Genomic DNA, 13,871 nt, shown 5'->3' on the forward strand with positions numbered 1-13,871 from the left:
CTGAAGTCTCAGAGTCCAGACTTTTTATTGGAGGCTGGTCACATAGGGATAAAGACCAGCCTCAACTACCAAAATACCAGACGCCCTGAAGAAAGCAAGTGTTCAGCGCCCCAGGTGGACAAAAGAGCTTTGTTATCATGGTGAACACTTCAGACATTCTTACACACTGGCCAAGAGCTAGCCCAGCAAGCAGGCCCTTCTGATGACAGTAACCTTGCGCCTGCTTATATTAAATCTTTCCTGCGTAAGCCCTAAAGCTGGATCAAGAAACTGGAAGGTCAGTGTGACTGGAGGAAGGCCTCTGAGATGAATGTAGGGAGGTAGAGTGGTAATCTCATGCAGGATGTTGTAGCTCAGGGAGAAGAGTTTGGATTCATGCTGAGTGCAGAGTCTGTCACTGGAGAATTTTAAACAAGGGAGTGATGTGACCTAATTTATACTTTGAGAAAACCACTCTCACTACACTATTGAGAACGTAGAGGGGGAAGAGAGAAAACTGGAAAATCAGGGGTCCGTTATAGTAGTCCAAGCGAAAAACAGTTAAGCGGGGTGGCAGGAATGAATGTGGAGAGAACGAGACAAATATGGGGTGTATTCTGGAGTAAAGCCAGTAATCTTTCCTGATTAATTGGATATGGGGGTATAACAAAGTGAGGAATCAAGGCCAGTTGTTAACTTTTTGCTTGAACAGTGAGCTAAATGGGATGGGGAATACTTTGAGAGAAATCAGTTTGGCAGGAAGAAATTATCCACAGACAGAAGGAGTAAAATTTATTTGACATTCTTTCTTGTACAAATATGGGAAAGCTGGTAGATTTGGGGATGAGAAAATAAGGAAGTACTATCTAATGACTTCCATTTTCCCTGTATCATCAACTGAGAGTGAGGAGGTGGGGAATGGGTATTGGGTTGGAACAAGGATAAAGTTTTTAAATTGTCACTTTGGAATATGGGAGAATAAATACATTAGAAGAGATATGAGCTGGGCACAGTAGCTCACACCTGTAATCATAGCACTTTGGGTTTTTCTGTTTTGTTTTTTCTTTTTTTGAGATGGAGTTTCACTCTTACTTCCCAGGCTGTAATGCAGTGGCGCAATCTTGGCTCACTGCAACTTCCATTTCCCGGGTTCAAGCATTTCTCCTGCCTCAGCCTCCCAAGTACCTGGGATTACAGGAGACTGCCATCATGCCTAGCTAATTTTTTGTACTTTTAGTAGAGATGGAGTTTCACCATGTTGGCTAGGCTGGTCTCAAACTCCTGACTTCAAGTTATCCACCCGCCTCAGCCTCCCAAAGTGGTGGGATTATAGGCACGAGCCACCATGCCCAGCAGTCCTAGCACTTTGGGAGGCTGAAGTGGGTGGATTGCTTGAACTCAGGAGTTCAAGACCAGCCTGGGCAACATAAGAAACCCCATCTCTACAAAAATATACAAAACTTAGACGGGTGTGGTGGCATGTGACTGTAGATCCAGCTACTCGGGAGGCTGAGGTAGGTAGATCAATTGAGCCCAGGAATTCGAGGCTACAGTGTGTCATGATCGCATCATGGCACTCCAGCCTGGGTGACAGAGTGAGACCTTGTCTCAAAAAGAAAAAAGAAAAGTTACCATTGAACATATTAGATGTGTTTTCAGTGGACGCTATGGGAATATCTTTTGTCTTTGACAAAGTAATTTCAGCCCTCCTAAGACTGCACCGTAGAATTTGATAATTTTGATCCTTAAGGCAATTAAGTAGAGAAAACTCACTCTCTGGTCTTGGTTAGTATTTGTAGTGACAGGCAGTTGCCCATCAAATAACTTCAGTGGTGTCTGCATTTTACAGCAGAGGATAAGGAAATTCCTTAGCACACAAGAATGAGGAGGGGAGGGTAGCCTCCAGAGTGTGCTGCTTCAGGAGCTTCACAATGTCATCCAGAACCCAGGGACTTTCCATCTCTTCTGCTCTGCTATCCACAGTGTTGGCTTCACCTACAAGGCTGGTTGCATTTGTGGTCGTGAAAATGACTGTAGTAGCAATTGGAGTTACGTGCTTCCTTGCTGTTATCCAGTGGGAAAGAAGGAAGAAAATCCTTTTCAGAACTATGACCTAAAAATCCTTGCTGTTAGCCTGACTGAGTCATTTTAGCCTGACTGTGTGAGGACACAAAGCAGACCTCGAACTAAGAAGATACTAGGGGAATACCATGTGCTGATTGGTTTAAATCTGGGTTATTAAACTAATCACTGAGGTTGGGTTGGGAGTGGAGGCAATATTATCACAGTGGGCTCAGACTTTATTAGTTGAGCATGCAGTTGGTTTCCCCTGAATCAGTTGCACTCTAGGAGAGAGTAGATTGCTGAATAAAATTGGAGCCTTGGTAGGAAGAAAGGATGTAATGGATGCTGAGTATGCAGTAAGGAGTTACTCACTACAGAGACTAAAGGGCAAAATACAATTGGCATATCGAATGGCCCATGTTAAAATTTTCTTTTAAAATACAGTTTTTATTAGGCCAGGCATGGTGGATCATGCCTGTAATCCTAGCACTTTGAGAGGCCGAGGCAGGCAGATCACCTGAGGTCGGGAGTTCGAGACAGCCTGACCAACATGGAGATACCCGTCTCTTCTAAAAATACAAAATTAGCCAGGTGTGGTGGGGGGTGCCTGTAATCCCAGCTACGCAGGAGGCTGAGGCAGGAGAATCACTTGAACTGGGAGACAGAGTTTGCAGTGAGCCAAGATCATGCCATTGCACTCCAGCCTGGGCAACAAGAGTGAAACTCCATCTCAAAAAAAAAAAAAAATACAGTTTTTATTATACTGCATCCAAGGCAAACTCGGGGATAAAGAATATCCTTTAAAAACTTTGATTCTTGTAAGACCCAAATAACAATTTATAGAGACACTTACGGCATCTCTATACAGGAAACTAAGAGTCAAAAACGGTAGTGAAAAGTTACTGGGATTGATTTTCTGGAGGGAGCTAGATATGGGGAAAAGAGTGAGAATGGAACCTGGATCCTGAGAACAGCATACCTGTGCTGCCTCTCCCAGCTCGGAGTTGTATTAGGGCAAGTCAGTTATCCTCTCTGAGGCTGAGTTCAGGAAAAAACGTACCTACCTAGAAGGTAAGTGTTAGAAAATATGAGATGTCCCCAATGACATGCCTGCCATGATAGGTACTTAATACCTCATGGCCTCCTGGAACAGGAGGAGTAAGAATTGTATATGTGTTACCCAAGCATCAGGAATGATCATTTCCAAATGATAGGAGAAAATACAATATACTTAATGAACATAGTTTCATCTTTAGTAACTTCGAGAGGTCCTGAAAATGTGCAGTAATTTTAGTTTTAAATACTGTTACTGATGTAAGTTTAGAGCAGTCTAAGTGTGTGGCAATTCCATTACCTTACATACCTATAGGTTTTAAAACATAAATTCTGGTTTCACCTTCTTGCCATCTCCTTTAATTTTTTATAAAAATGAGAAACTCAGTAATATAATTTAAGATTACTTGCTGTTTAAATTTAGATAAATAAAACATTTAAACTTGTGGCATATTAAATTTGGAGGCAAAAATTAGTGATATTTCTTGAAAATCTACTGTCTACCTCATCGCAGTTTGGCAAATATAACGTGAATTGCCTAGAGGTGCATTTTGTAAACATACAACAATATTTATATAATGTTTATCACTGGCAAAATTTATAGAGTGATCTGGTATATAGTTACATTTTAAATTTAAGCCACCTAACATTCTTTATGGAGGTTAAATTTACCTGTGCCTTGGGGTACTTTGACTTTTAATGAATGAAGAATATTTTAATTTTAGTTCAATACTTGCATTATTGTCATACATTTTACAAACATAACCTATTTTATTATATGATAAACTTTTATGTATATTTCCATGTAGTTTTGATATTTTACAGTTGCATAAATCTTTGAACAATTTCTACTTAATGATACTCTAAGTCTCTGGTTTAATATATTTTAACTGCTTTGAAGAACTGTCAGATTTAATTTATCATTGTGTACTACAAATAGCAGATGGTATAAAATATAATCTAAATTTATCAGAATATTTTCTTTAGAGACTGACATTTATTTCTGCATTGAATGATTTCAGGCAGCTTGTCTTATTTAATGTTTCTCTGTTTTTAAAACATAACATTTATAATTTGAAGTAAATGCACTTTAGTATTTTTATTGTTTCATTAAAAGTACTTATGTTCTGAGATTGAATTAACTGCTGAATTGACCTATCCCTATTCATTTTTATAGGGTGCAGTTCATAAAAAAGAAAATATAAAACTATAATTTTTTAACTTTAGAAAATACGGAGAACTGAGATAATATTTTTAAGCAGCAGATATAAGCTACATAAGATTAATAATAACTACATTTTTTAAAGATGAGCAGTTTTATCTTTCTCATGAAATCCTGTTTTTTAAGTACATGTCTTATAAAGTGATATGAACTTAGCTTTTTACCAGATGTCTGTCTGTTTATGGTTGAAAATTTGAGATCTATTCAGGTGGTTTCCTATCTACTGCCTTTCTCAATTTGTGTCTGCTTTTCATTTCTCTTTCAGGTAACATCAGTACTGAATGTATACTTGGTGTTTAATATTTGTTGTGTAATATTTGTATAGTTCTCCATGTAATTGTATAAAGATTAAAAGTATACATAAAACATACATTTGTTTTGAATTGTTTAAAGTTGAGATTGCCTGATTTGCTTGTCTAAATGCTGTTTTTCCAAAAATGCAATTTGGAATATAGCCAGAAGAAGTGTTCTATATTTTTTCCTTTTCTTTTCTCCCCACCCCCAAAACTCCTTTTCCTTTTTTAAGTTCAGTCCTAGTTTTGAGCTGTTCTTTGTTTAGTACAGTTTTTATTTGGTACATATTTGTCCATGTTTCAGAGATGAATATGCATCAGCTTTAGAAACAGAAACATTTAAACAGGTAGATTACAACTTTTGATATTATCTTTATTTAGCTGCAGCTCCTTCTATTCACATTTGGGATGCAATGAACAAGCAGACTTTGTCTATCCTAAGATGCTACCATTCAAAGGGAGTATGTTCAGTCAGCTTCAGTGCTACGGGCAAACTATTGCTTTCTGTGGGACTAGACCCAGAACATACTATTACCATTTGGAGATGGCAGGAAGGTAGGATTCTTTTGTGTGTTTGATTTTTTAAAAAACAAGAATACAAGGGTAGTAGGAATTCTGTATTTAATATTTGACTTAAAGTTGGTGGTTGAAATGATTACTCAGTGTAGGCCTACACAATATACTGTACACGGTTAGTGGTACTGCAGGTATATTTCACTTTAAAAGCCCGGTAGAACTGTAACCTCACAAAACCAGATACATTAATGAAACCATTATTAGTATTACAAATGATTTCGCTGCTATTTTCTTCAGCAAGAAACTATGTTTATTATTAATGATTTGATTAGTTTTAGAGATTCTTATCAATGAAAATTGTGTATATTTCTGATGATAATGGAAGATCAGCAGGATAATATTACCTACCACACTTTAGACAAAACGTTTAAGTTGTATAAAGAAAAGTTAATGGAATGAAGATAAGTGAAAAGGACTCGATACACAAATAATTGTAAATCATGTATTGCTAGGTAGTAGAGCAGGGGCCATTGGCCTCTCTTCTAAGCCTCTGTTATTTGAACCATGTATTTTACATATTTGTTTGATGCTGTTGATTAGCTTGGTTCTTGTAATAACCTAGATAATTTTGTTGTATCTTGTCAGGTGCCAAAATTGCCAGCAGAGCTGGTCACAATCAACGTATTTTTGTGGCAGAATTCCGACCAGATTCAGATACCCAGTTTGTCTCAGTGGGAGTAAAACATGTGAAGTTCTGGACCCTGGCAGGAAGGGCTCTTCTTAGCAAAAAAGGGCTACTGAGCACACTGGAAGATGCCCGGATGCAGACCATGCTCGCTATTGCATTTGGTGCAGTATGTCTCTTAAAATGCACGTAGTGTGACTTTGACTACGTTTTCTTGCCTTAGATCTTCAGCCACATTAATGTTGTTGATATGATACTGTGATCTGCTAATCATTACATGCCCTGGTCAAGCATGTATTTCATCTTTCAAAAATCTAGTTCTTTCAGAAATTAGGGAGTAAAAAAGAACGTTAATGAGAGGGGGAAAAGGATTTTTTTTTTTTTTTTTTGACACAATATCTCACTCTGTCGCCTGGGCTGTGGTGCAGTGGTGCGTTTATAGCTCACTGTAGACTCCATCTCCCAGATTCAAGTAATCCGCCTCCTTAGTAGCTGGGACTACAGGGCAGGAACCACCATGCTTGGCTAATGTTTTTTTCATTTTTAGTAGAGACAGGGTTTCACTATGTTGCCTAGGCTGGTCTCAAACTCCTAAGCTCAAGTGATCCTCCCACCTTGACCTCCCAAAGTGCTGGGTTTACAGGTGTGAGCCGCCATAATAAGGATTATGATGAACATTTGATTCCTTGGACTACTGTTATACTCAAAAGCCTTCCTTAATCTTGTAATTGTCACCCTAAACATCCTGAAATTTCTGTCTTCCTAGTAGTTCTTCATAGTCCTAAAAATTTGTCAGAGTAAAAGAAAGGGAAATCAAGAAACATGATTTTCAAATGACTGAAGGTGGTACTAGCGTTTAGGATTTCCTTTGCTTTTTATCATTTAAAACACGGCTTATCATACAGCTGGAAGTGCTCTGGGCCAGTGTCTCTACTTCGAGGGAAGAAGGAGGTAGTGAAACAGCAGGAAATAGCACAGTTCCTGGCCCTGACAGAAGTGTGTTCAGGAGCCCTGCTCTCCCCTCACTTTATTCCATCTCATCTGGACCTGTGGCTTCCAATCCACGTCTCTTTCCTTTAATATCCTGCATTGGCTAGGCTGTATTTGGTGCATCTAAAAACTAAGTGGATTTTGTAATTAAAATGTGCAATACTTATAGGAAAAGTTATAATTATAGAATATTTAAGTACACTTAAACGTTTTTGAGAAAAAGACCATTGAAATGTTTGTGCCATGTCAAATTTCAGTTGAACATTTTGGGTATTCTTAATATAAGACCAGGCCAGGCACCGTGGCTCAGGCCGGGCACAGTGGCTCACGCCTGTAATCTTAGCATTTAGGGAGGCCGAGGCGGGCAGATCACCTGAGTTCAGTAGTTCAAGACTGGCCTGGCCAACAGGGTGAAACCCCGTCTTTACTAAAAACAAAAAATTAGCCAGGCGTGGTGGCAGGTGCCTGTAATCCCAGCTACTCGGGATGCTGAGACAAGAGAATTGCTTGAACCTGGGAGGCAGAGGTTGTGGTGAGCTGAGATCGCGCCATTGCACTCCAGCCTGGGCAACAAAGAGCGAAACTCTGTCTCAAAAAAATAAAAAATAAACTCTAGAATTACAGTATGTTAGAATCGGAAGGGAAGAATTGTCTAGGGTTATTCTAGCTGATAAGCAACAGACTTGGAAAGGAAAAGGTCCTGACAAAGCTAAGCCTCCAGTTCAGGTTTCCTGACTCTTGAATTCAGCACTGCTGCTGCCACTACACAATGCATGCTCTTTTGTATCAAGGGTGAGACAGCATTGCACATACATAGAAAATTATCTATTTGAACTCTATTTGAACTTTTGATGAGTTTGTCTCCCCCTCCCCCACTCCTTTTCAGAATAACTTGACGTTTACAGGTACCATCAGTGGTGATGTCTGTGTGTGGAAAGATCACATATTGTGTAGAATCGTGGCGAGAGCTCACAACGGGCCTGTGTTTGCCATGTACACCACCCTGCGAGATGGACTTATCGTGACTGGGGGAAAGGAAAGGCCGTGAGTCCTCTTTCTTTTCACAGAATATTTATGCATTTGTGACCTACCTGAGGTTTGCAGTTAATTATTCTAGTTGTTTCTAGGCTACACAGTGTGTCCTCTCTGACCTTTCTCCTCATACGCTTCTCCTTTATTACCTTTTATGTGCCTTCTATTGATTCTCATTTCTGATATTAATTCACTTCCAATTTTTTTCATGTTGGGATGATACTTTTCCTGAGGTGTGGATAGGTAGCTGTCCTACAAATTGAGTTACTTTTCTTAATGTCTGTATGCCTGTGTACATATTTGCTGAGTAGGAGGCCCATGGGGGAATCTGGAGCCAGGGTTGTATTTTGCCTGCTCTCTTTTTTGTTCAGAATGGATTCTAAGGAGTAGAATGCACATTGTTGCTTTAGAAAAGGATGAGGGAACTAGAGAGAACTGCCTTGTTTCCTTTTGCTTGAGGCAAACAAACTGTATACAAGACCTCAAAATTTGAGAAGAGGTCTTTTCTGAGTGATATTCAAATCTCCCAACAGTAAGCAGATACTTATGATTTGATTTGTCACCAACATAGTCATAGGCATGTTGAAACATGACATGTAGGCCAGGCACAGTGGCTCACACCTGTAATCTTAGCACTTTGGGAGGCTGAGGCAGGCGGATCGCTTGAGCCCAGGAGTTTGAGACCAGTCTGGGCAACATGGTGAAACCCCATCTCTATAAAAAACACAATTAGCTGGGTGTGGCGGTGCACACCTGTAGTCCCAGCTACTCAGGAGGCTGAAGTGGGAGGATCAGTGAGCCTGGGGAGGTTGAGACTTTAGTGAGCTGTGATAGTGCCACTGCACACCAGCCTGGGTGACAGAGTGAGACCCCGTTTGAAAAACAAAAACAAAAACAAAAAATAAACATGACATATAGGTGACTAAGAACTACATTTCAATACAGGATTGAAAGAACCCACATATGTTAAACACAAGTGCAGAATTTGTGCCTTTCACATAAAGGAAGAATGCACATAGGCATGCTTTAAAACAAGCAATTCATCTAGCAGAAAATGAAGGAATACATTTTTTCAGTCCTTCCAGGAGAAAATCCATAAATGGGCTCTATTTCGTCCCTTAACACTTGTATTTTCCACGTCATTTACTCCTGCACACCCCTGCTCACTAGAAGCCTGCTAAACTGTTCCAGTGAGATATTTTAATACCTTGTAGGGAATAAATATGCTTCTGTTTTGGCCTTCAAAAATAAAGTCTGGGCCGGGTGCAGTGGCTCACGCCTGTAATCCCAACAGTTTGGGAAGCCGAGGCGGGCGGATCACGAGGTCCAGTTTGGGACCAGCCTGGCCAATATGGTGAAACCCTGTCTCTACTAAAAATGCAAAAATTAGCCGGGAGTGGTGGTGCTACTCGGGAGGCTGAGGGAGAAGAATCACTTGAACCTGCGAGGCACAGGTTGCAGTGAGCCGAGATCACACCACTGCACTCCAGGCTGGGTGACAAAGCAAGACTCTGTCTCAAAAAAAATAATAAATCAACTCTGTAGCACAGCATTTGTAATTCTATTATTTTTGCCTTACATTTCCATTAATAAAACTGTTTTTTAATTTTTTTAATTGTTTCCTTTTAATAAAATTGTTTTTTACATCTACCTAATCAGGAAGTATTATGAGGCCAGGCACAGTGGCTCACGCCTGGAATCCCAGCACTTTGGGAGGCTGAGGCGGGTGGATCACCTGAGGTCAAGGAGTTCAAGACCAGCCTGGCCAACATGGTGAAACCCCAGCTCTACTAAAAATACAGAAATTAGCTGAGTGGGGTGGTGCACGCCTATAATCCCAGCTACTTGGGAGGCTGAGATAGGAGAATCGCTTGAACCCAGGAGGCAGAGGTTGCAATGAGCTGAGATCATGCCACTGCACTCCAGCCTAGGAGATAGAGCGAGAGTCCATCTTAAAAAAAAAAGGAAAGAAAAAGTATTATGAGAGAGGATAATGTATGGTAGAGGCTAAATAAAATTATGCTCATGTCAGAAAAAAAGTATTTCTCAAAATTCACTGAAACTGAATGTTTGACTGAGATATAGTAGATCCTCAAATTGCCATAGAAAGTTTAGAAGAATATTGGAAGTAAATTATAAATATCAGGGCCTTTTTTTTTTTTTTTTTTAAGGATTCTGCTTATAACTTAGTATTTGTTTATAATAAAAATTACAGTAGCCAATAATAAACACTTACTCTGGCTTGGTTATTTACTTAGGTCAAAAGAAGGAGGAGCGGTTAAACTGTGGGATCAGGAACTGAGGCGGTGCCGTGCCTTCAGGCTTGAGACAGGACAAGCCACAGATTGTGTTCGTTCTGTGTGCAGAGGCAAAGTAAGATGTTCCATGAGCTGATGCAGTGCAGCAGAAAATAGAAAGTGGTTATTACTGTGATTCTCTCACCCTTTGCAGCTTAATGAACAATACTTAATAATGCATAAAGATGGATTTGCTTGCCAGCATTACTCTGTCTTTGCTGCTTTCTTTCCCAAAGTTAGGACCAGTGTGGTGCATAAGCTAGGAAGCTATTCTGTCTAAATACTGTATGTAAACCTCCAATATTTTCTAGAATCCGCCAATTCAACAACTCTAGTAAACAGAATTGAAAACCCTTGCCAGTTGGTTCATTTATATTAGGACAGCTGTCTCCATTTTCTTAAAACACACACATTCCATAGATAAAATATGTAATAAACAAACAATGGAATACTATTCAGCCATAAAAAATAATGAAATTCTGTCATTCTTGGTGGCAACATGAATGGGACTGGAGGACATGATGTGAAGTGAAACAAGCCAGGCACAGAAAGATAAATACATGTTCTCACTCCTATGCAGAAACTAAAAATGTTGATCCCACAGAGGTGGACAGTAGAATAGTGGTTACTGGAGGTGGAGAAGGGGGAGGAGGAGGGGGATAGGGAAGGACTGGTTAAAGGATTTTACACAGCCAGATAGGAGCAGTACGTTTTAGTATTCTGTAGTACTGTTAGGATGACCGTAGTTAAGAATCACGTATTTATATATTTTCAGATACTTACAAGAGAGGATTTTGAAAGTGTCCATCACAAAGAAATGATAAATGTCTGAGGTGATGGTTATGTGCATTACCGTACGCCCCATAAATATGTACAATTCTGTGTCCATTTCAAAATAAAACTTCAACACTACAATTCCTATGGAAATTTTTGGGTGTGTTTGTACTTATTGTGTATTTATAAATCATATGGATATTATCTTCAGTCTGCATATTAAATAGTAGTTAAGCTTTCACTTTTTAACTAAAAAATAAATTCTAGTACTTTTTTCCTATATCCAACTGCACTTACCCTGTTTGGAGATCCTAAGATTATCAAATAAAAACTTTTGATTATTGAAGAATCCAGGTGTACTGCCACAGAAAAGTTCTGTTCTGTAGCATGGACTCTAATATGTAATCCAGCCCAGTGTGCTTAGATAGATGTGTGCCTGTAGTCATAGAAAAATTTGCATGAGAGAATGACTGCCTTGCTACTAGATTAGCTCAAAGCAAAAAGTTGTCGGAAAGCAGGTCAATAGTCATTTTTATATTATGAAGAAGAGCAGCTGTTGTATTACATTCAGTGCATTGGTCCTACTTGTGTTTCAGGGCAAGATCCTTGTTGGGACAAGGAATGCTGAAATAATCGAAGTTGGAGAGAAAAATGCAGCTTGTAATATTTTAGTTAACGGTCATGTGGATGGGCCAATTTGGGGACTAGCAACCCATCCTTCCAGGGATATTTTCCTTTCTGCTGCAGAAGATGGGACGGTGAGACTTTGGGATATTGCTGATAAAGTAAGTATGGATAATTTTTTAAAAGAGGTTACAGTTTCTGAAAAGAAAAGTTGGAAGTTCTAATTTGCTAGTGCTTAAAGAACTATCTCAGAATTAAGTTGAGAATTTTTGAGGGAAACGGGTTTAATTTAGAAGTACTTAATGTTGTTTCCTATGACTCTTCTTTTTTTTTTTTTTAATGCAGAAGATGTTAAACAAAGTGAATTTGGGGCATGCTGCTCGTACTGTGTGTTATAGCCCTGAAGGGGACATGGTGGCTATTGGAATGAAAAATGGAGAATTTATCATTTTACTAGTGAGTTCTCTAAAAATATGGGGAAAGAAGAGAGACAGGAGATGTGCGATCCATGATATCAGGTTAGTGAACAAATGGAATAGAGTTGCTAATATGTACTTGATTCAACTTCCATTTGAAAAATTTTCCTTAGCCATGCCTTCAAAAAGAGGTCCCCAGGGCCTGTAGCATTTCCCACATTACAAATTATATGCTAAAATATGGCTGTTTGTATACTTACTTAATTCTTCTTGCTAAATTATAAACCTACTGGGCACCAACCACGGTGCCTTATAATAGCAAGTACTAGTAGGTAATGTTTGATGAATTCATGTTAACACTTAGCCATGTCCATTAAGTTCATTCTGCCAAGAGGTATCTCCCACTGTAACACAAGAGAGCCATCTGCCCTTCAAAAGTTGTCACCCTGGAAAACTAAAGTTGTGATTCCAAATGTATCTTCTCTTAATAACCTCAGTTTGGGAATATGTAGTTCATTAATTTAATCAATACCTATTGATTAAATGTTCCAGAATCCAGATTAACTTAAATGTTTCTTAAACCTTTGATTTTCAGTGCTTAAGCATTTTTCAACAGTGGCTACCATTTACTGAGTACTTCTATGTGATCAGTAGATAAGATTATTGAATCTAGGTCTGTCAAAAGCTTGTACGCTTTTCATCAGTAAAATCCTTTTACAAATGAAACCTTCCTCAGAACTTCAATATATAAAACAGTAACAGTGGCTTTCCTTAGCTTTTACATGTTCCTGTGGTACCTCAATAAGACTCATGGGCCATTTCAAGAGACTGAATTGCCTCATATGACTCCAGGGATTGCTAGGCAAATAGCACATCACTTTGTCTTTTAAATAAGTTCTTCAGGTCGGGCGTGGTGGCTCACGCCTGTAATCCCAGCACTTTGGGAGGCCGAGGCAGGCAGATTGCCTGAGGTCAGGAGCTTGAGACCAGCCTGGGCGACATGGTGAAACCCCGCCTCAACTAAAAATACAAAAATTAGTCAGGCGTGGTGGCAGGCGCCTATAATCCCAGCTACTGGGGCGCCGAGACAGGAGAATCGCTTGAACCTGGGAGGCAGAGATTGTGCTATCACACTCCAGCCTGGGGGAGAAGAGTGAGACTCCATCTCAAAAAAAAAAAAGAGAAAAAAAATTCTTCCAAGCTTCAAGTTGTGTCACTTCACCTTAGTAACTGGAGGTTAAGCTGAGCTGTGTTCTTTGCTTAATATTAAGACAACGTTTTTTTCCAGATGGAAGAAAACTATCTTAATGGATTGTTAGCTTATTATGTAATGCCAATGGCTTTTAAAAGCTGATGTTTTGGCTGGGTGTGGTGGCTCACACCTGTAATCCCAGTACTTTGGGAGGCCAAGGGGGAAGGATTGCTTGAGGCCAAGAGTTTGGGACCAGCTGGGCAACTTAGACCCCGCCGCTATTTTAAAAATTTAAATTTTTCTTTTTTTTTTTTTGAGGCGGAGTTTCGCTCTTGTTGCCCATGCTGGAGTGCAATGGCGCAATCTCGGCTCACCACAACCTCTGCCTCCCCGGTTCAAGCGATTCTCCTGCCTCAGCCTCCCGAGTAGCTGGGATTACAGGCATGCACCACCACACCTGGCTAATTTTGTATTTTTAGTAGAGACAGGGTTTCTCCATGTTGGTCACAGGTTATCTGCCTGCCTCCGCCTCCCAAAGTTCTGAGATTACAAGGTTTTTTAAACCATGAGATGTTTTTAAAGGAATTGGGAGATGACAATTGCAGAAATATTTTAAATTGAAGTAAAATATAAAGCTTCCTTATTTCATGTAACCTAGACAATGTCAGTATACATAATCAGTTGTATCTGTCAGGTAAATCTATTTGAGGCTATATCACACATTACTTTTAAGA

General features: G+C 39.5%; 1 protein-coding gene across 6 annotated transcripts in view; it reads left to right on the forward strand.

Annotated features, from left to right (window-relative positions):
• The window catches only part of EML5 (EMAP like 5), a 205,441-nt gene that overhangs the window by 185,593 nt on the left and 5,977 nt on the right, over positions 1-13,871 (forward strand). For 4 of the 6 annotated variants that reach the window (XM_033191654.1, XM_033191656.1, XM_033191658.1 and 1 more), the window contains 6 exons: positions 4,993-5,166; positions 5,773-5,981; positions 7,689-7,846; positions 10,093-10,207; positions 11,502-11,690; positions 11,875-12,047. In XM_033191654.1, coding sequence (XP_033047545.1) covers positions 4,993-5,166; positions 5,773-5,981; positions 7,689-7,846; positions 10,093-10,207; positions 11,502-11,690; positions 11,875-12,047 — 1,018 coding nt within the window. Of the gene's footprint in view, positions 1-4,992; positions 5,167-5,772; positions 5,982-7,688; positions 7,847-10,092; positions 10,208-11,501; positions 11,691-11,874; positions 12,048-13,871 lie in introns of those variants that run through there. The other 2 variants (XM_033191655.1, XR_004432358.1) reach the window with 2 other exon arrangements.

The sequence above is a fragment of the Trachypithecus francoisi genome, unplaced genomic scaffold (assembly GCF_009764315.1).
Source record: "Trachypithecus francoisi isolate TF-2019V2 unplaced genomic scaffold, Tfra_2.0 Lachesis_group3, whole genome shotgun sequence".
In the NCBI taxonomy this organism is placed as follows: Eukaryota; Metazoa; Chordata; class Mammalia; order Primates; family Cercopithecidae; genus Trachypithecus; species Trachypithecus francoisi.